Below are 22,507 nucleotides of genomic sequence, written 5' to 3'. Positions count from 1 at the left end.
TCAGAAATGTTCTGGCTTTTTAATGAAATTATTATAGAGCAAGAAGACAATTTAGAGAATAACAAAAAACAAAAACATAAGTTGCCTGAGGCTTCAGCTACTCAAAGTGGAGAAGAATGCCTTTGGCACTCATGTATGTTTTCTCCATTGGCAATTCTATTGAATTTCTTGGTTTTAATTATCACCTCCAGGAAGAAAAAAAAAATAACCTTCCAGAACTATACCTTCAACTGTCATCACTTAAGTGCCTAACTCTTATTTTCAACTATCCCCTGAACACCTTCTCCAGGATCTTCCCAGGCTGCTCAAGTACAAACTGTTCACAGGGAAATCATCTTTGTCTCCACTGGTTACCATTTAGTTACCATGTACCATTTAGTCTATTGTCATCATCATCCTGTGGGACAGGCACAAAAATTATGATACCAGCTCTTCTCCTCAGGTCCCACTGCCAATTTCCATTGATTGTACCTGCCACCTTGGCCCCATCTCTGTCTTTTCTCCTGCTGACACCAACTGAAATGCTTCTGGATCCATTCAGCTGAATGTATTTTCTTCCTACCCTGAACTCCTGAAGATGTTATTCCAAACCTTTCTTATGGAACATGCTTGTTAATTAATCAAACAGTATTTGTTGAACATATATTACACATCAGGCGTTATACCTAGGCACTTTGCACACATTTTCATTCCCTCCAATCAGCCCTGTAAGACTTGAATTTTTTTTTTTTTTTTTTTTTTTTTTTAAGACAAGATCTTGCTCTGTCATCCAGGCTGGCGTGCAGTGGTGAAATCATGGCTCACTGCAACCTCGATCTCCTAGGTTCAAGCAATCCTCTCACCTCAGCCTCCACGTAGCTGGGGGCCAAAGACATGAACCAATATACCCAGATAATTTTTTCATTTTTTGTAGACATGGGAGTCTCCCTATGTTGCCCAAGCTGGTCTTGAACTCCTGGGCTCAAGCGATCCTCCTCCCTGAGCCTCCCAAAGTACTGGGATTACAGGTGTGAGCCACAATGCCCAGCCTGGAAAACTATAAAAATGTCTATGAATATTGATGCCAGTGCCCCAACACCTGAGATCCACATTTAACAACTCTCAGGTACAGCCTGGACAGGGGGACTTTTCAAGACTCCCTGGTTGATTCCAATGTGTAGCCATGGTTGAGAACCACTGGTGTAACTCCAAACCCATTTGCCAGATATTCTCAGGTAGTTAGTATCACCTCTGAAGCTTTAAAACACAAACAAATGCTGGACCCTAACTCATTCCTATCAAATTAGAACTCTGGGGGATAGAGTCTGGGAATTCACATGTTAACAAAGCTTCACAAGTGACTCCATCACATAACCAGGATCAAAACCCACTTTCTTGATCAGATATGGAATCATCTCCCTCTTATGGCCATATTAGAAATAATTATAGATGTCTTCCTCCCCCCCACCGCCCCCCCCACTTAGAGTCTGTAAACTCTTTGAGGACAGATTTACATTTGATTTACCTTGGTCAGCTTCCTGGCACCCAGCAAGGTGCCTCATAGATTATGTGTTTTAGAAACTAAAGAACCAGGAAAATACCTTGTGTTAACTTTATTCAGAAAAAAAAAAAAAAAAAGAACTGCCAGGCACAGTAATCCCAGCAGTTTGGGAGGCCAAGGCAGGCATATCAATTGAGGTCAGGAGTTCAGGACCAGCCTGGCCAACATGGTAAAACCCAGTCTCTACTAAAAATACAAAAATTAGCTGTGCATGGTGGTGCATGCCTGTAATCCCAGCTACTCAGGAGGCTCAGGCAGGAGAACTACTTGAACCTGGGAGATGGTGGTTGCAGTAAGCCGAGATCGCACCACTGCACTCCAACCCAGACTACAGTATAAGACTCCATCTCAAAAAAAAAAAAAAAAAAACCTTGGCAGTGTACTTATTTTTTTGTTCTAGGTTTTAAATCTTTGATATACTAACCTGGAAACAAAGCAAGTCATTTCAATTGTCTTAGGATCATAGTTGTGTGGCTATTAAGTGCCAGAGCTAGTATTTGAACCCAGGCCATCTTGACAATATTCTTTTCTGTACATCTCAGGCCTTAAAAGCAACTATAAAATGAAAAATCCAGCTATCTACATGTTTGGATACATGCTGTCAGACATGTTTCTGAAATTTGAACATAACCTGTCAGCTGGGGAAAAAAAGCTCTGTTGGCATTATGAAATGAATTTGGAAAAAATATGTTAATTTAAACCTAAAAATTGTGGGATCTAACAGATATCCCTTTCTTCTCTTCAATTCCACCCTCCCTGAAACCCACACATACATACAGACAGACAAACACACCCTCTGATTGTTCTTTGACATTTCTTGACAACTATTTAGTTACTACTTTGGTAATTTTCTTAGTTTTCTTTTCAGTTTATGCTACTTCTCAAAGATTTTTCAAATAACTTGAGCTTCTAGTTATAAATGAAATCTTCTCAAAAGTTCATATACAGTTTACTTAATAAACTGGCATCTGGCATATATTTCTAATGTTTCATTCAATGTGAATATGCACACAGGTATAACACTAAGTTGAACACTAAGTGACTCTTAAATAAGACATGGAAACCTGGGTTCCAGGCACTATTTGCCATTTACAAGCTAGGTGACTTTGGGCAGGGATGAGCTTTCTGGAGTCTCCTTCTTCACCTAAAAATAAAAAGGGAAAGGAGCGAAGATAGACCCTCCCCAATTTTCTTCCAAATGTGAAATTTTATGATCCTTTAAAATAGTAAGTCATTTATTAGACTTTTGAACAACACCAGATTAATACTTGGTCCTTGTCCTTACTGGTCGATATTTTTAAAGGCAAATAGAGACATAATAATTAAATGTGTAGAATTCTTTACAGTTTATAGTCACCATTAGCTCCATTTCACAGAAAAGGAAATAGAGACAGAGGCTGCGTGACTTGCCAGTGGTAACAGAATCAGAAAATTGCAAGTGTAGACTCCTACTGGACCCAACTTTGACCCCCTTCAATACCACGATGGCCACAGGCAAAGCTGGAGATCAGAGGCCAGGTCAATGTGACATGCCGACAGCTCCCTCCCGGTAGCCTGTCTGCCTTCCCCGAATGTTTTCCAACCCAGACGCCTTTAAATTGCTTTGGAATAGAATACCAAGTGGGGATTTATTTAGCATATCATTTCTGGATGTGTGTTTTCCTGAGCATTTATAGATCTGTGTTTTTCCAAGAAGCTGAGTGTTCCTGATAAAACAAGACAGATAATGATAAATGAGCATCTATGTAAGCCTAGCTGGGAGGAGGACCAGGGACTGTTAACACCCCTCCTGTGAAGTTAATCCCATTTCTTTTAGCTATTTCTTTATTAGTTAATGAGGTCTTGCAAAAATGTGTGTCTGTGATGGTGTTTTAGCATCCTTGCCTCTAGGAACATTTTCAAATATTCATAAAGTAGCTCATCTGACCAAAGCTTAAAGCAAAGGTGCATTAAGTATGAATTTAGTCAACTTCAAATGTGGGTGGTCAAAAAGCTGCCGCTGAAATAACCTAAATAATCCTCCTTATTGGTGCTTCCGGATCCACAGCTGTGGGCGCTAATGTGAAGGGTGACAGGGAAAAGGTATTATTTAAAACAGCCAGGACTCTGAAGGGCAGCCCTGTAAGCTTTGATCCTGCTTCCTGACTGCCAGTAGTGTGGGCCCCACTATTGGAAAACCAAGTAACTTAAAAGAAACAAAAATAAAATGGAAAAGGAATTGCCAGTGGAGCCCCTGGGAAGGAAAGCAGACGCTACATCATATTGTTTCTGGGAGGTAAGAGACCTACTTCCCACTCCAGTTCCTTATAGCAAAGGAGGAAAAGTAGAATCTCAAGATAGCTTCGCACTCAGTGATGCATTGGGAGCGGCAAAGCACATGTGGAAACTCAGCTAGTAAACTGAGCTCCATGGTACTGTGAATCATGGCAGTATCTCCATTTCACATGCTTTGGAGGATTCCCCACACTGTAGCAGGGTCCTGGGAACACAGCTAGGGTTGACATGCACATGTGTGCACACACCCCCACCCAGCCCTTCCATCTGCAACCTAAGGCATAGTGGCACAAATCCTTCCTATTTTTTACCCTTTTATGATTTTGTTTCCCCAGAGCATCATTTGAGGAAGTTGTCACTATGGCTCATCTATGTGCAGTTTATATGCAGAGGTTTGCTTGGTTCCGGGTGGCCTGGACTATTTTGGCCAAGAAACTGAAAATTACAGCCCAATATTTTCCTTCCTGTTTCCAGGCAAATTCCTCTGTGCTGCCACTAAGATGGTTCAAGTCTTCCTGACCCTACTTTAGTATGAGCTCCAGGGACAAATCACGGGCCAAAGTCCTCTGACCATCAACCCCATAGGGCACTGCAATAAATCACTGTATCACTGGGAACTCAGTGCTGCCTAACAGGAAATATCTATCCTCGAAAGAACCCATTCATGTCATTGCCACCGAGAGTTTTATTCATTGGAGTCTTTGGCCTTTTGCAATATCAACCCCTGAATGAAGGAAGGCTCAGAGCCACACATCTGAAAGGAGATGGCCATATAATCCCACTCAAGTACAGACCTGGAGAGAGACAGACGTCGTCCATTAATAAGGGCTAATAATGCATATGTCCTTTTGCAACTCAGTGCTCAACTTTTTGGTCATTTTATTTGGTTATGAGTTTTCCCTTAATGTCAAAAAAACAAAGTCCTTTAAAAATAGCAACAGCACCATAAGAATGCTTCCTTGAGTAATGCTTGGAGTGTAATACTATCTTTTTTGTCTCTTGCCACAAGGACGCTGAGGGCATGCCAACAGCCATTATGATTACAGAAGATACAAGCTAATGTTGGTTGTTCCAGATGTAATTTTGCATTTCTCAAAAGAAATGCTGTTATATCTGGGATGTAAATTTGACTGGTGTCCTGTACTTAATGTTCTTTTACAGGTGATTCACATAACAGGCCGGCTACGCCTCAGAGTGTCGCTGTCCCATGGGAGGACCGTCCCCAGCCAAATCATGGGTCTCGTGGTTGTTGCGCATGCCTTGCCTCCCCCGACGATCAATGAAGTCAGAATTGACTGCCATATGTTCGTCACTCGAGTAAATATGGACCTCAATATCATTTACTGTGAAAATAGGTACTTTGTTTTTGTTTTCATTTGCCCTGTTGCACGTTGCACATTGGTGAGGGTTGTGTTTCAGCCGTCTGAAGGATGGTACTCTCCCAGTGAGGCTCATTCTAAATCCTGATCTTGTTTTTAATGGCTACTTGGACTGACACCAAACGTGCTTTTTATATAAAATTTACATTGCTGCCCTGATTTATGTTAGGGACAACAATTAAATGAATCGGGATACCCAGACATCCATATGCTATAAAGAAGGCCCATTTTGGCTGAGAACCCAAGAAGAAAGCAGGGCTCAGATGCCGTTGGCAAAATGATGCAGTAAAATGTATTGCCTGATGCCTCAGTGTTACCCACTTCTGCCTAATTCGAGGGCCCGGCCTCACAGTGGTCAGTGTTCACACAGACGCTAAGCAGAGAAAGAACAAATGAGAATCAGGTCCACAGAGGAAAAAGGATGAAAAAGAAATTTGCAAAGCTGTTAAATAAAACTTTGTCATCCTGAGGATTCCACTTTTATAAATTAAGAAAAAGATGACTCATCATATAAACGAGTTGGCAGTTCTTCCTCAAGACTAAGCTTTTATAAAAGGACTTTTTAGCCTCTGGTTAAAAAGTTCACTTTTTCCATTAAGCACAAAGCAAGGGACAAGGAAATGGGACATTGCCCCTTCAGACCTTTCACCTAGAAGTCAGCAGCCCATCATCAGACTGATTTGAAGAGGAAGCCAGGGGGTGCAGGGAGGGCGGTGGAGAGGAGCTGCCCACATACCAGGTGTGTGAAGGAAGCTCTGGCGATACTATCCTTCCCTGGGTGCCACAGGGAGAATTACTGCATCAATTTGGGGAGGATGCTTTTGCAGCACTGTTGTCAGGCTTGTTCACTGAGCCCCGTCAGTGCCTTCAGGGGAGAAACTTAAGAGCAGATTGGTCAAGTGACTTGGAGAACTGACCTCTCCAGAGACTAACCAAGAAGATAGCCCCTGCATTCAGTCCACTGGGAAGCGCTGAAGACGTTGAAGTCAAGTTGGAAGCTGCCTATCGTTTCTGACCAGGATCTGATTCAAAGGAAAGAATTCACCTTGGGAAAAGATACCTGAGCTATGAGTGTTCAATAGGGTAGAAGATCTCATGAACGTGTTGCTGTTATTTGATACGAAACTCTGAATCTGCATTTCAAGTTTTGTTGGCATTTATTAAAATGTTTATGATCGTGACATCGTGGGTATGTCTAAAGTATTCTGGAAAGGTCACAGAACATCAGGGAACATGCGTTAGCCAGTATGATTCACTGAAGTTGGCAGGTCCTAATAAAGATGGCTGGCATTTACTGATGACTTACTGCACACAGGCCGTGTGCAAAGCTCATCACCTGCACGATTTCACTTAAGCTTTAGGACAGCCCTGTGAGGCAGGTGCTGCTGCTGTCTCCATTGCCTTTGGGCAATTACAGCTAAGAGAGAAACATTGACTGACTTGTCCTCAGCCAAGAGATTCAAAAGCCCATGTACTTAGCTACATCCTGTGGAGTCTCCCTGGAGTCTCTTCTTTTTCTTCAGAAGTCAGACGGAATGGCAAGCAACCAGAAAGAATAACCTCTGAGGGGGACTTTTCACACATATGTACCCATGAAAGAACCCAGTTACAGCCCATAGAGCTATTTCTTCTCTAATTAAAAATGTAGAATGCTAGAGAAGGAGATCCAAACAGGGAAGACAGACGTCACGTCAGAGGATGGACTATGGCTTTGCTTTTTTGAAAACACAAGTCAGCTCCCTGGATTTAGCTACCAGCCACCTCTCCCTCCAAAGAACAGGGCTTCGTCTTATTTACCAAACTTCCAGTGATTGTCCTATCCCAAAACATCACTTAATTTTCATTCCCGTGATCAACTCATTAATTCTTTTGACAAGCTCTATGGACCCGAATGCCTCATGGTGCCACTCTAGTAATTGAGATCATTTTCTGTGACCTGCTTTTGGCGTTTTTCTTCCTCAAAAAAAAAAAAAAAAAAAAAACTTTCACAGTCCCCTTTATTAGCCAATACAATATAGCATTATTTCCCATCTGCAGATGATAGTAATTATGAAAAATACCTGTATGAAACGTAATGCATATTTGATCTGAGGAAAAGCATATTGTGTGCCAGGCACTGTGCGATATTAATTTCATTCCCTTCATTCATCCCCTCACCAACCTTTCGGATTGTTTTACAGAAGAAGAAACTGAGGCTCAGAGTAAAAGATGCCGTCAGGATTCTGATCCTGATATAGGTCATCCAACTGGTCAGGTGCTTTCGAGATAGATGTTAAGACACCCTCAGACACCGGGCTAGTCACATTCACCACAGTAACAGGCTTTGCTACAGAGAAGGGCTTAGATCGTTTTGAAGGATTTAATTCAAGAAAAGAATAAACTAAAGAAATGCCTTCCCTGAAGAATGGAGTGGCTTTTTCCTGGGGTTTATTATTTAATTAGGGAATTGTTAACTAGAAACTAAGGCTTGCTCCTTGACTCTGCAGACCATTCTTCTCTGCATTCCCAAGGACGGCCTCAGGCAAAGCCGACATCTAATGCTTTCAGAGGAGCTGGCAAATTTCAGAAACACCAGTGAGGGAGGGTCTTTTAATGACATCCTTGTTCCCTCATTTGCAGAAAGGGGGTGTAACTGCGCTTGGAAGATAGCTAATGGTTTTAGGAAAACACCAGCTACTCTGTGTCGTGCCTAAAACCCATGAAATCCTTAGAAAACCCTCCTTTTTATTTCCCCAATTAATCTTATCTTACCAAAAATCCTAGTTCAGCCAAAAATATTATTTGAATTGCTAGACACTGAGAAATTCACTCACTGGGTAATATATTTTAATTATGTTTCTTTTTTTGTTTGTTTTTCTTTCTTATTTCCCTGCCTTGGGGGCCAGAAAACTCTCTAACAATGATCACATGTGTTTCTTAAATGTGTCATTTCTAAAGATTTACTTCATATTTGAATAGACCATATGCCGTAAGTCATAAAACACACACACACACACACACACACACACACATGAAGAGTAAAGAGAATAAATTAAACAAGAAATATATTCCACTTTGGACTGACCAAAAGGAATCTGCACTTGGTAATACAGAGGGTAACAAGCATTTTGACATGTTTGCGTAAACCAGGCAGATTCCCCCAACATGTTTTCCAATTTGGACTCTATTTTTCCGTGCTCTGCCTGAGGACATCGACGTCTGGACAATCAGTGACAGAGGCTTACACACACGTACTGTCGAGCACAAGCCTAGAAGAGCTGCTGAAATGGTTTAAAAGTTTTTGTGCAGAATCCACCACAAAGTACCAGTTAAAAGGGCCAGGAGTGAAAGCTGAGCTCCCAAATGACTAAGACTAAAAAAGATAATACCCCCAGGCATCTGTATGTCTCAGCATTTAAATTATATCCCTTGAAATGCCAATTTGGACTTTGTGCCAAGAAGCTGCTGAAGCCCTTTTTCATGGAAATACCCAATAGAAGACCAATCTGTTTAAATGAAAGGTGTCTCTAATCATTTGGTATAAACATAACATGTTTTTATTTTATTATGTAACCTTGAATTATCTTGGCCTGTAATGAGGATCTTGCATTGTTACTGATTCTCAATAATTTCATGAAATTATGTTGTCTAAATGTGCATTCTTAATGCCAAAGAAAGAGAAAAACCTATCTAATTATTGAAACACAATCGCTTGATGTTAACACATTTCCTACTTTTGAAAAAAGACTGTTACGTGTTAAAGAAATGATCTTATCTATAAAGGGCTTCCCTCACAGTGCCACCTCCTCACGGGTACAGTAGTATAATGAAATGTGTCAGTAGATCTGTTTCTACGTTATTTGACAGTTTCTTTCTATTTCTTCCTTTCTGAATTCCAGCCTGTGTTCTTCTCTTTGTAGGATTAGTGATTATATGGATCTGACCCCTGTAGATATCGTAGGGAAGAGATGCTACCACTTCATCCATGCTGAAGACGTGGAGGGCATCAGGCACAGTCACTTGGACTGTAAGTACCTCCTGTGTGGGGGAATAACCCCGGCCGGTGTCAGCTCTCTCTGAGGCTTGTTTGGTTTCAGTGCTGATTTTTCCCTTCAGCTTTCCCGTGTACATTTCAGATGACTGTCAGTGTGCAGTGAGAAAAAGTGAGACATCAATCATTTCAACTCGTGTTAGAATTAGATTGAAAGTTGGACCTCGGGCCTAGAGAAATTGCTGGATCTTTAGGCACTCACCCAGAATTCTGTGGTGTCTTGTGCTGTCTCTCCTATGAAGTGGTAGGGAAACCTTTGTCTTAAGTGCTTCCTTGACCCTTTCATTTTCTGGAGAGCAACTTCCACTCTGAAATTTGTGGTCTTAGTTTCAAAATACATGTGGGAGAAGACAAGTTCAAATAAGCCAGAGCCTTATAAAAATGCCTACTTGACCAGCCACAAAACTGGGGTGAGGGGCAAGCCAGGGAGATGGGGCAGAGCACGTTGTGTGGACACAGCAGCTCTCGAAGGCAGTGTTCTCACTGTTTCTGGAAAGAGAGTTATTCAGAAGAGTAGCTCTCTCCATCCTCCAGCTCCTGAGAAAGAGAAACTTATCTCAGCTCTTTGAATATGGCTCCCAGCCCCTGAGCCACAGGCTGAACTCCAAAAGACCTTCTGTGCATGTGAGCAAAGCAGGAGCATCAGTGATGTGGCTGGCTCCAGCGACACACCAGCAGAATCGTGCAGGACCCCGCATCCAACCGCCCTAGCTGTTCACTCTGTCCATGGAAGGGGTCTGCCTAGAGCACTGGTCTGGTGGCCCTCTTCTGACCAGAGGTCCTTTACATGACCATTCAATAGACTCTTCCTGAAAAATGAGTACCCCCCCACCTCACCCACAGCTATGTCCCTAGAAGGTCCTAATCCCAGTTCAGACCTCGGAATTTAAATATAGTCACATGCCACTTAGCCACGTTTTGGTCAACTTAACTACCTACCACATATACGATGGTAGTCCCATGAGATTATAATACTGTATTTTTACTGCACCTTTTCTGTGTTTAGATACACAAATACTTACCACTGTGTTACAGTTGCCTTCCAGTATTCAGTAGAGTAACATGCTGTACAACTTTTGGTCCAGGAGCATTAGTCTATACCATATAGCCCAAGTATGTAGTACGCTACACCATCTAGGTTTGTGTCAGTGCACTCTGTGATAGCCACACACTGATGAAATACCCTAGCGATGCATTTCTTAGAATGTATTCCCATCATTAAACAACACGTGGCTGTACACACAGGGTGCCACAAATGAGATGGTACAGCCTAAAGTTGAAGCGTTTATGCAGAAAAAGCCAGCCAAGTGGCCTTTGTATTTACCTCCTCTCCCCTTTCTTATCATGGTCAAAGAGAGCTATTTCATGTCTTTCCTGCCCTTTGCAATTATTTCTTCATTTCAAACTCAGAAACATGGAGATGTTGAGCTAGCCAGCGTCTCAAAGTATGAACATCCTGTACTGTGTTTTTAACCCTGCGTTAGCAACACTGATATGGAACCAAGTTCAGTGTTAGAATGTGTATGCACCACGTCTCTGGAAAGAGTCTGCCTGCAAGACAGCAGATTCTACTCCCAACGCGGAGCGTGTGTCTTGATACTGCACACCAGGGATTTAGGGAACACACTTGTTGCTGAGAATGAATGGGTGTTGTGCATCGTAGAAGCAGATGGCTCTTCAATTAATTGGGGGAAAAAATGGTGCAGTTTCCTCAAAAGAAACATCAGGTTCTTTGTTACTCAGAGTTTAGAGAAAATGGAGAAAAAATCAGGATCTTTGGAAGAAGCCATGGATATATTTTCGGAATAATATAGGCTAGAGATCCAGACTTCACAAATGAATATATTGTTTTTAGGAACACTGTCATAGACCATGTGTGGAGAGGGGGATACCTTCTCATTTTGGAATCTTAATTAAGGTCTAAATTCAGAAACCTGATGCTGCAAAAAAACAAAAAGAACTTTGTCTTCCTCAGTTATTATTTGGAAAACATCATGCTATCTCTCTGGGATTTGATTTACAGTTTGAAGAAACACAATTCCTCAGGAACAGTGAGCGAGGGCAGTTCATTTCTCCCCATTAAGCAAAGGTCTCCAACAAATATGTTTGATGCCTTTCTTTCCGGTTTACTTTTATCTCATTTTCCGTACTCGGAATAATTTGAGAGAGCTGAAAATAAACCACTCCACCATTCACTATTGTGCTATTCTCCTAATTTTTCTGGTATCTTGCCAGCTAATAAACAGAGAAGGTATGCTTTCAAATTCTGATTTTTTTCATTACTTGATATTGACATACTGGCTATTGCTTTATGATTCAGCCTACTAACAATGATTGGGTTCATTCTTTTAACTCATACACATGACTTCTAATTTTGAGTTCTTTTAATAACCTTAAACACATGAAAAACAAATAGAATGAGCTGATAATTCTGCATAGTAAAATACACTTCACATATTTAGCTATCATGCTGTGGAATAACTCCACAATGTCAAGTAGCACACAATTAGTAAAACTGTAGGGGGAGGAAAAAGAGTGTTTTGATCCTGAAGAAGTTTGATCCTAATCAGATTGAAATTTCAGCGTTCTTGTAGTGCTTAATATCTTCAATCACACACAAAAAAATCAAACTGATTCCAGTGTCAAGTTTTGCATTCTGTGACTGAAATAAAATGCTAAAATATACAAATGCATCTCGCTTTGTACAATAAACATTAACATCATTATAAAGTAAGATTGAGTCTAAAATTGTGTGATGGAATGTCTGATGTTTACCTAATTCTCAAACCAAAGCCAGCCCAGTAACAAAATGACAGACCATGTAATAAGTCTTGGTTGTATAAATACTGGAAGAAAAGGCAAAAAGCCAGCACAGCATCTTGCTTGTCCAAAGCCCTAGGCTATTACTGAAGGATGCCTCAACTGTGCCTTCTTGGCAGGAGAAGGTCATGGCGACATAGAATCGGGTCAAGAATAAGATAGAATTCTAAAACAAAGGGATGGTTAAAAAATAAACCACATTAACTATTTAGTTTTTCTTCCTAGAGCTATTGGCACAGTTCCTGGTTCTGTCCTGAAAGATGGAGTGTAGTCATCTGATAATATTTCTGATTTTTTAATATCTGTCTTATGCCCCAGTTTGATAGAATGTTTTTTAAAAAGACTTAATAGTCTTTGATAACTAAAAATACTCTCTTTATCACTTATATCTTTTTTCCTTGCCTAGGCATCTGTAAATCCATAAATGAACTTGTCTCTAGAATAAGAAAAGTAAAGAGGAATATCAGCTGTACCAGGATTACAAATCTGATAAATTGAACCAAGAACTTTAGAGCATCTACTCTTCCACTAAGTTAACATGAGATGACTGATAGTTCACTGGATTTCAACAGAAAGAATCAGTAAGAATCACATTATTGACGCCTACATGGTAGGTTAGTGAAACTACACTGGAACTGTAAAACCAAGGGAGTTTAGGGCCCCTTCTTTCACACTGTCACCAAAGATCTCTGTGATTTCTTTTGCTTAAAACCAGTTTCACCAATTCTCCAGGTCAAATCATCATTTAAAGGTTAGAATTTTAAACCATTCACATTAGTAATTACTGGGGCATCTTCACCTCCTCTTCCCTCCAGTTCTCCATTGCTCAGGAGGTACAGACTTGAGAGATGATCACTCACAGTTACACACTCCAGTTACCTATGGTGTCTGTGTGGCTCTTCAACTATGAGAGGTTTCAGTGCAACCACCAACCACTCTACTTCTGCCTGTAGCCCCCCAAAAATAGAATGCTAAACCAAACAGATGCATGCTTTGCACTGCTCTTTATTCCCATTTAATCCAGCCCTTTGTCTAGAGAAAGAGCTGAATTTGTCTTAGATATCCCTAGGGTTCTTTGTGGGTCCAATCAGCAACAACTTTCTAAAACCTTAAAGAGTGGCCTAGGGGAAAACTTCCTTTCTCTTTATGAGGTTCTGCTCCACCAGCAAGGCTCAAGGTTGTGGAGCTGTGGGATTTCAGGGAAAACGAGTCAGAGACTGTAGGTGTGGTGGCAGTTTTTTCCTTCCTAGCACCTGACCCAGTCTGAGAAAACTCTGGAAGAGTTATTTCAGAAAGACAGAAGGACAGCAGATTGCCTTTGAGATCACAGGCAGTTAAAAAGCATGGCCTATCCAATATACTTGAGGGTTGTTTTTTTGTTGTTGTTTTTTTGGTTTTTTAAGTAGCTTCAGTGTTTATTTCTTAATTACAAACTTCTATACTTTCTAACAAAACTAATATACAGCTACCTGATATAATGCATTCCATGCTGTTTTGCATCAATAACCCCTACACTTCCCTCCTGAAGGCGTCTCATCGCCAAATGCAAGCAGACTGCTTAATGCAGGACTAATTAGTATATCCCCTTCCAGTCTGCAGGCCCTCCATTGTAATTCCTTCCCAGCTCATTTTTTTCCACAACCGAGCATCAATCAAAGTAAGTGCCCTGCCTGCCTAGGCAACACAAGATGTCCTCCATGCATTTGTCATCTGCCACACAAACAAAGGGGGAATTTAATTGTTGGTTTGGGTGTGCAGCCACTGCACACAGAAACGGAAGCTGCAAGTGAAGGAAAGAGAAAAGGTGGAAAGTTTGATGGGTGGGCCAAATGCAGATAGCATGGGGGAATTTTTTCTGTGTTCTGAGCTCAGCCCTTCTTCAGGGGTCAGTCTTCAGGGATTTAGCTGCAACCTGGTCATTGGCTGGACTTTTCCCAAAGCAAGTAAGCGTTCCCCTTCTGCCATATGAATATGAAAATCCCCATGAAAGGAAATGCATGTAATAGCTACCATGTCTGACTTTCTTCAGAAGCCAAGTCAGCCTTCATCGGGTGCCTGGCCATTAACTGAAAAAACTGTCACGAGGAGACAAGATAAAGGCAGGTTTTTATGCAGGAATGAATTTGTATTATTTTGTCTTGTTTGTTTGTTTGGTTTTGGTTTTTTGTTTTTTTTTTTTCTTTTTTTGGTGGGGGGTACCGGCAGGAAGACAGTGCTCATTTTGGCTTTTAAAGTCCATGGACAGGCAAGCACAGAGACGAGAGACCAGCAAGAGGGTTGAGCTCCAGCGGCACATCCCTGCTGTGCTTACTACACTGTGCATCAGTGGGGCAGCGGCATAGGCACCCCCTGGGAACTCAGAGATGCAGGTTTTGAGGCCTTCCCCAATCAGAATCTGCAGTCAGTTAGCAAGTTCCCCAGCTGACTCATATTTATGTGAACGCTTGAAAAGTACAGGCTATACTAGTATTTAGAAAGCACTATTTTACATGACGTAAACAGTAAATACAAACTGAGTATCTAAAGGGTTGTCTTTTCCTCTCAAATTGGATGAATTCTGAGAACAGTAGCAAAAGGTGAGTAGTGAAATAACTCTTAGGGTGCTCCATCAGTATTCAAGAGAAACAAGAATAGGATTAAGAAGCTGACTTCTTTACAAAGATGTAAAGTTTTAAATATCAACGGGAAAAATTTAACAGAGTATATACATAGTAATATCCAACCTAGTAAGCAAAAGATCTTACTTTTTCTTTTTTCCCTTGGGCAAATATTTTCCTCTGTACTTGACTGTATGAGTGAATATGAGCAGTCGTTTTTTTCCTGTTCAAGTTTACCTAACATTTGTGAGCACTTACTAATGCAAAGCCTGTGTCATCGCTGTGAGGTTTCAAAAACAACCAAGGTATGGTCTCCACCTTCGGGGAGCTTACATACTAGTAGAGAAGGCAGCATGAAACAGCCAATTCTGAATAGCTAGTATGAAATGAGGTCTGTTAAGATGTGCAAACAAAACACAGAAACCCCAGAGGTGAAAGCAACTAAGGGGAGGATGGAGAAAAAGCCCCAGGGGAGGCAGATTTTCCCTGGACTTTGAAAGAGGATGGCAAGAGAGATGGAGGAGGGGTCTAAGGCATTGCAGGCTTAGAAGAGCATAGGAGAGACATAGAACACAAACACATGATCTGTTCTGTCTCCCCAGAGAGCGAGCCAGAACTTTGATTTGACTGACAAATTCTAATATAATTCTCACATGGATTCGCGAGCTTTTCCTTGTTATTATTTCAATTAGTAGCTGCTTTTTATTTTTTGTTATTTTTATTATTATTACTATTATTTTGAGACAGAGTTTTGCTCTTGTTGCCCAGGCTGGAGTGCAATGGCACGATCTCGGCTCACCGCAACCTCCGCCTCCTGAGTGCAAGCGATTCTCCTGCCTCAGCCTCCCTAGTAGCTGGGATTACAGGCATGTGCCACCACACCCAGCTAATTTTGTATTTTTAGTAGAGATGGGGTTTCTCCATGTTGGTCAGGCTGGTCTGAAACTCCTGACCTCAGGTGATCCACCCACCTGGGCCTCCCAAAGGGCTGGGATTACAGGCATGAGCCACTGCACCCTGCCTAGTAGCTGCTTTTATTATAGTTTTTTAAAACCTTGTATTTGACAAAAAAAAAAACCCATTGCTCTTATAAGGCATGATCAGAAGAAAAAACAAAACTCAATACTTCCGGCCTAGCACGGTGGCTCATGCTTATAATCCCAGCACTTTGGGAGGCCAAGGTGGGTGGATCACAAGGTCAGGAGTTCAAGACCAACCTGGCCAATGCAGTGAAACCCCGTCTCTATTAAAAATTCAAAAATTAGCTGGGCATGGTGGCGGGTGCTTGTAATCCCAGCTACTCGGGAGGCTGAGGCAGGAGAATGGCATGAACCTGGGAGGCGGAGCTTGCAGTGAGCCAAGATCACACCACTGCACTACAGCCTGGGCGACAGAGTGAGACTCTGTCTCAAAAAAAAGAAAAAAAAAATCAATACTTCTGAGTCATCCATTTTAACCTAAATCAGTTAACCCAAATAAAATCAATTCCATTACTTCTTATAATGGCATCTTGTTCTCAATCTTATACAAACTATTTTTTAAATTGTTTCCTGAAAACGTTCAGTGATACCCTACATATCATCAAAAAACTTGTTTTAACTTAAATAAGTGGCATAGGATTTAATTCATGTATGTGTCTAACATACAACAGTTTTCCCACACATGCACAGCTAACTAAATATCAGGTCATTCAAACCTCTTCTTGAACTCCCACATCTTCTCTGGCTTCCTAGAACTTTTGGTGCGGCATATCAAGTAGAATGCACCTGGTTACACGTAACAGACAATCCCAGTAAAAATGACTTAACTTTCTCTTCATGATCAGAAGATCAAGATAGCATCCCCATCATCAGTTCCTCATGGGGCAATGTCCAAAGTGTGGAAGGGGTCAGTCGATGTTTTGTGTTCGTTTTGGAGTGCACAGAAAACATTCCCAGCAGCACTTCCCCACCAGGGAGCAGGGAGAAGCCTCTTGTGTCTTATAGTGCCATGTGTCATCGAGTACCCAAGCCTAAGCCACTCACTGGCAAGGGGGTAGAAGTACTGTATCTGGCTTAAACAATCAAGGTTTATTCTCCTGGGATTTAGGAGGCGGCTGTCCAACATAAAACCCAAAATCAGACTTCTGTTACCCAGAAGGAAGTGGCAGAATAGCTGTTGAGCAGATGACCAACAGTGACTGCTACATGGAAGAATCTATGTTTTCACAACAAAGTACTTGGATTTCTAAAAATCTACATAACAGATGAACAAATGGAATGTGTCTGGGCTCCTGGAAATATTTCTGACTTTCTGAAACACTAGTTTTTATATACCTGTGCCTCACTACCTATGTATTTCTTTTTAAAGATGTTTAGTGGACTTAACAAAATGATGGCCTCCAGAAGCACAGGGTCCACCAGAGACAAAATAAATCTGAGTATAAGGTCCACATCATCCCTTTTGTCTGTTTTCACTTCTGCCTATGCCCTAATCAGATTAACTACTTCAGTACTTGATAACACTTAATTGTTGAAGGGAGGTGAAGAATGCACCCAGCCCAAGTCCGACCCCCTTGTGCTTTCATAGACCTACATACCACATGCCATACAGTTGTCACTGTTATAAACTTATTAGTGAGAATGATTGATAAGCATCTTTCTTTCTCATTCAAAGGCAAGTAGTGGTAAATCCCTATTTCCCGAGTGAGTAAAACTTTTTCAACAACTTCTCACAGTAGAGACTTCCCACTTGAGTTTCATTGCCCAGTGTCTCATCATATTCCAAACCTAAACCAATCACTGACTAGGGGAATGCAATCATCAAGACGGATGGAGATTAACGTAGGAGGACAGGCCCATGACACATTTTGCACACTCTGATATCCCCTAGAGACTAGCACAGAGTAGGCACTTAAAAAAAATGGATTGAATGAATAAATCCACCATTGTCCTCAGTTCCTAGCTTTAAATTTTTAAATTCCATGCTGAAGAGCCCACCGCTTCTCATTTATATAACAAATTCCCCCCAAAATAGAAGGTATAGGTCCTAAAAAAAATACTCTATCCTTAACTATTTTAGGTTGAGAAGGGAATGAATGAGTGGGACTGAAACTCCCTGGTTGGGCTGAAAACAGCTTGTAAAACACTGTGATCTCAGATGTCCCTTGTGCCAACAATTATTTTGATTCTCCTTGTCCTAGAACACTATCAGTGTTTAAAAGCCTTGTTCTACCAATTCAGTACATTATCATGAAGAAAAGAGGAATTTATTTTTTAAACTTAACAAATTGACGCATTCTAAATCAATGAAAAGTTTTCTGCACAATTCAATATTAACAGTTAATAAAAATCTATCAATTGGCAGTGGTATAGGAAAAAACCTCTCCTGAGGTTGTAAATCACACAGATAGCAATTCAAGCAGGGCCTGTCATTAGCGTATTGGGGGGGAATCCATAGACGATGCATACTCATTCACAAAACATCCACAGGTCTTCTGTCCTTACGCTCATAACTCACAATAAGTGTCAAATATCCTTCAATCCTACCAAATATTGCTCAGCATATAGATTTACAAAAAGAAAAAAAAAACAAAAACTAAAAACCAATTTCTGGATGCCTGCTATTTAAGACATCTAGCTCACTAATTGCAAAATCTATAGAAAAATCTGCACAGCATCAAAGCCTCAGTTGATCCTATGAGCAGTTCTAAATGAAAAACTGTCTCTTTTGCGAGTAAATAAAGCACTTAATGCAGTTTCTGGCTATAACTGTGTTTCTCCTGTGGGTTTTGAAAATGACCTTCCTGTAAGCATCAAGGACTGTAACTTTTTAGATAAGGTAACTTGTTCTTGTTTTAAGTCTATGTCAAGTTCTTTCCCCTATAGCCCAGTTTTCAAAAGCCAAAGAAAAAGTAATCCAGAATTAAAAGAAAAAAAAAAAAGGAAAAAGAAAGAAAGTAAGTCCTGTTTCCAGAATGAAGTTCCCTGTCAGCCTGCCTTGGGCCTTAGGTGGAGAAGCAGAGATTAAAGAGTCAGTATTCTTTTTCATGTTTCATCTGCCAGTTTTGTGAATGTAGAAAGAGAACCAGTGGCTACAGCGAAGCACCCAACTGTGGTATTAAGTAGAAAGTATGATTCTAGCACACCCCCCTCACTTCCACACACAGATACACACTCTAGTGAATTCAAAGATAATTTTTGAGTTTCTAGCAGAAGGCACCTGCTCTCCGTTCTCTGCGGCCACTGAGGAAGGTACCTCCAGGAGGGGGTGAATGGCGCCACAGATGCGTCCTCCTATCGCCATGACGATAATGAAGCTCTTTGTTCGGCTGTGTGAATGTGAAGTGTGGAATCTCCGATGATCTCACCATTTCCTATTTATTCTATACTTACCTGAATGCACCATGTCTTGCAGCTTTTTAATGCATATGCAAACCACTAAAATGTCCTTTTGTGAGACACTTTGCTAAAAGACCGCTTTTGATATGTGTTCTTCATCTCCTCTTCAAACTGAATTAGACTGCTTCCTTCTTTTTATGACACAACTAACTCACTATTTAGAATCTTTGGCTTTGATTTTGTAGAACAGCCCAACAGGAAGAGACCACGTTCTCTTTTTTCCTCCATATTTCTGAAGGCAAACTTGTACTGATTTGTTTTGATTTACTACCAGAATTATGTTCCCGCCACAGACACTGGCTTCCTTTATGTCCTTTCAGTCATCAGCCTGTGTCTGTGGACAAAGTTTTCCCAAGGAAAACTGAAATCCCTCTATTGGTAACTGTGTGCAGGGCCACGGATGTGTACCTCAGCAAAAAGTTCATCAGATTTGCAGGGAGAGGAATCATTCTCTCTAAGCAGTACATTTCTTACAGGCCAACCACTAAGCTCAAACCGAGACCAGGTGACATTTTAAAAAGATATTCAATAAAACTTAGCATCCAGTCTTGGGGGATGGAGAAGTGGCAGGGGAAAGGTATATTTGATGTAAAAGGTCACATGCTCTAAAATGTAAGCACTCTACAATTTTCTTTTGATTGAACTGTATTTGCAGCTTCCTTCACAGTTAGAGGTGTGTGGTGTTACTATTTTGACTTCAATAGCCAAAGAGACACTTATTCATGGTATTCTAATTGTTAGCTAAGCAAGGCTGGTACAGTTCAACCAGGATGATTTAAATCTCTCCCAGTTCATCTCTATAATATTCTTCTCACAAGTGGAGGTCACTTCGGTCCTCTTAAGAGCACAGCTTAGAACTCTAAAGCACCTATAACTTGGAGGATGGGGTGGTGCCAACAACAACCTCCTGGCTTTCCTTCCAGCAACAACAGCCAAAAGCAACTAGTTACACCCTAGGCCTCAGAGGAGCAAGGAACATGTTCTTGTGTGCTAGCAGAGATGTTTCCAGTTATGTCTGGGGCCTTTCAAGATTCTCAGCTAACCTGTGCAGGTGTGTTTATCCTCTCTCTGTCTTCAGGTTACTTTGTGAAATCTAAGAAGAGGTCATTTAAAAGTTTTGGGATCCTCGGCTGGGCGCGGTGGCTCAAGCCTGTAATCCCAGCACTTTGGGAGGCCCAGGCAGGCGGATCACAAGGTCAGGAGATCGAGATCATCCTGGCTAACACAGTGAAACCCTGTCTCTACTAAAAATACAAAAACATTAGCCGAGCGCGATGGCGGGCGCCTGTAGTACTGGCTACTCGGGAGGCTGAGGCAGGAGAATGGCTTGAACCTGGGAGGCGGAGCTTGCAAGTGAGCCGAGGTCGCACCACTGCACTCCAGCCTGGGTGACAGAGAGAGACTCCGTCTCCAAAAAAAAAAAAAAAAAAGAAAGTTTTGGGATCCTCAAACTAAAAGTAATTGCTAGAGTACAACTTTAAAGACATAATTCTAGAGATGCTTTGACATGATCAGTGAATTCAACGAGAGACACACAGGCTGCTCGGCCCAAAAAATTTGCAGAGCAGAAAGTAAACTTTGGAATAAACCAAAGAAAAGATGCCAGGTTACATGTTAGAGGTACCCAGACCATATGACAAGGATGTGATATTCAAATTAGAATCTCTCTCTCTCTCTAGTTCCTCTCCCTCTGTTCCTTTCCCTTTGTAGTTTGTAGACATGGTTATGACTTTACTCCTAGGCTCATTGGTGTGATGAGTATCTACCTCTTTTCAAGGGACAATTAACTATCTTTTTAAGGACTTTCATATCAAGTAACTCACATGGTGCCTATTTTTTTTTCCCCACAAAAGGAATTTTATGAAATAAACGTATTCAAATATTCTCTCCTTTCTCACTGCTTTCTAAACCTAAAACTTGAAAATAAAAAACAACAGCCACTGGATTAAAGAGAATCAAAAAAGTTTTTTCCATGTTTTTCAAGTTCTCTAATTTATTACACACTAAAAATCTCTTTCAAACTGGCACCAAGGTGGCTTTTCTTCTTGAGCTGATGAGGACCACATGAGCTCAGGAAAAGCTGTCAGATCCTGCCTCTGGCGCAGCTGAAATGATCCAACTGATTTGCCAGTAGGGCTTTATTTTATTTTATTTTATTATTTTTTTTTTCAAGGAAAGAAGCTTCATCTCAAAGTCATAAATTTATATTCTGGAGGCCCAAGCAAAAAGTATTTCTTGTTCATTTTTTAAGGAAGCTAAATTCCATTATGATTTCTTTTTTCTTTTTTTGAGTCAGAGTCTCACTTTGTCACCAGGCTGGAGTTCAGTGGTGCAATCTCAGCTCACCGCAACCTCCGCCTCCCAGGCTCAAGTGATTCTTGTGCCTCAGCCTCCCTTGTAGCTGGGATTACAAGTGCACACAACCACACCTGGCTAATTTTTGGATTTTTAGTAGAGGCAGGCTGCCAAATTTTAGTAGCAGCGCATCACATTGGCCAGGCTAGTCTCGAACTCCTGGCTTCAAGTGATCCATCCGCCTTGGCCTCCCAAACATTGATTTCTTTACGAGACATTTTGTGATATTTTGGGTGATATTTTTGTAAATATGTTGTCCTAACTCTGCACTGTATCTGTGGTTATCTAGATTCCCACTGGAGTGTGGGGATCTCATTCAGAAAACACTAATCCCTAGGAAAGAGTCACGACCTAAGACCAAACGAGATTGTCTACCCTTTAGGAATTCTGTCTGTCAGACTGGCCCACAGTAAAACCACAGGTCAGTCAAACTCGTCTCCTTCAGCTGCCCACGGTGGGCTCCCGAACCTGCCTTGAGCAATTCCCTTCCCCTTTTACAGATAACCTCCTCACATCAGAAGTCACCTGTCCTGCCTCTCTCACATTTAACTCTCCTCTCTTGCTAGCTGACCCTTGGCCTGGGTGATAAAGAAAGCTGCATTATTGTATTCATGGGCCCTAACAAATAAGTGCTGGATTTACCTTCTCAGGCAACACAGATCCATTTAAGTAGACCCAGAGTTATCCTCCTGTAATTCAAAAAGATGATACCATACAATCCCTTAGCAAAGGAGCCTTTCAGCCCCCTTCACTACACATATGTGCAGACCACCGGGGAGGCCAAAGGTTTGGCTGGATATCCATTTCCAAACTGGGATTGTGTTAAGAGAAAGTATTATCAGGAAGGAGGTGGATGATCTTTACGTTGATTCTGCAGATTCTAAATTGATATTATAACTCCTTTATCCCTTTGCCCCTCTTGTATACTTTGTATACTGGAGATCATTCTTTTTAAAATTTTCCCTGCTTTTGGTCAAATTCTAGTATGGAACTCCCAGGTAGGCTGTGCTGATCTGGCCTGCCATCCTAATGTAGTCTTCATGTGATTCTAAAAAGGGACTTCTTAGTCTCTTTGCCTTTGTTCAACATACTAGAACCATTTGGAATTATTCCTCATTCCAGATACAAAGCAG

General features: G+C 41.2%; 2 protein-coding genes across 3 annotated transcripts in view; one reads left to right on the top strand and one right to left on the bottom strand.

The window, feature by feature from the left end:
* The window catches only part of EGLN3 (egl-9 family hypoxia inducible factor 3), a 361,817-nt gene that overhangs the window by 189,940 nt on the left and 149,370 nt on the right, over positions 1-22,507 (bottom strand). The gene's annotated exons all lie outside the window — the stretch shown is intronic.
* Positions 1-22,507, top strand: part of NPAS3 (neuronal PAS domain protein 3) — an 880,768-nt gene that overhangs the window by 846,002 nt on the left and 12,259 nt on the right. For both annotated transcript variants that reach the window (XM_033188307.1, XM_033188308.1), the window contains exons 7-8: positions 4,976-5,169; positions 9,093-9,199. In XM_033188307.1, coding sequence (XP_033044198.1) covers positions 4,976-5,169; positions 9,093-9,199 — 301 coding nt within the window. The remainder of the gene's footprint in view (positions 1-4,975; positions 5,170-9,092; positions 9,200-22,507) is intronic.

The sequence above is a fragment of the Trachypithecus francoisi genome, unplaced genomic scaffold (genome assembly GCF_009764315.1).
Source record: "Trachypithecus francoisi isolate TF-2019V2 unplaced genomic scaffold, Tfra_2.0 Lachesis_group3, whole genome shotgun sequence".
NCBI classification, from domain to species: Eukaryota; Metazoa; Chordata; class Mammalia; order Primates; family Cercopithecidae; genus Trachypithecus; species Trachypithecus francoisi.
This window is presented reverse-complemented; position numbering and strand designations above follow the sequence as displayed.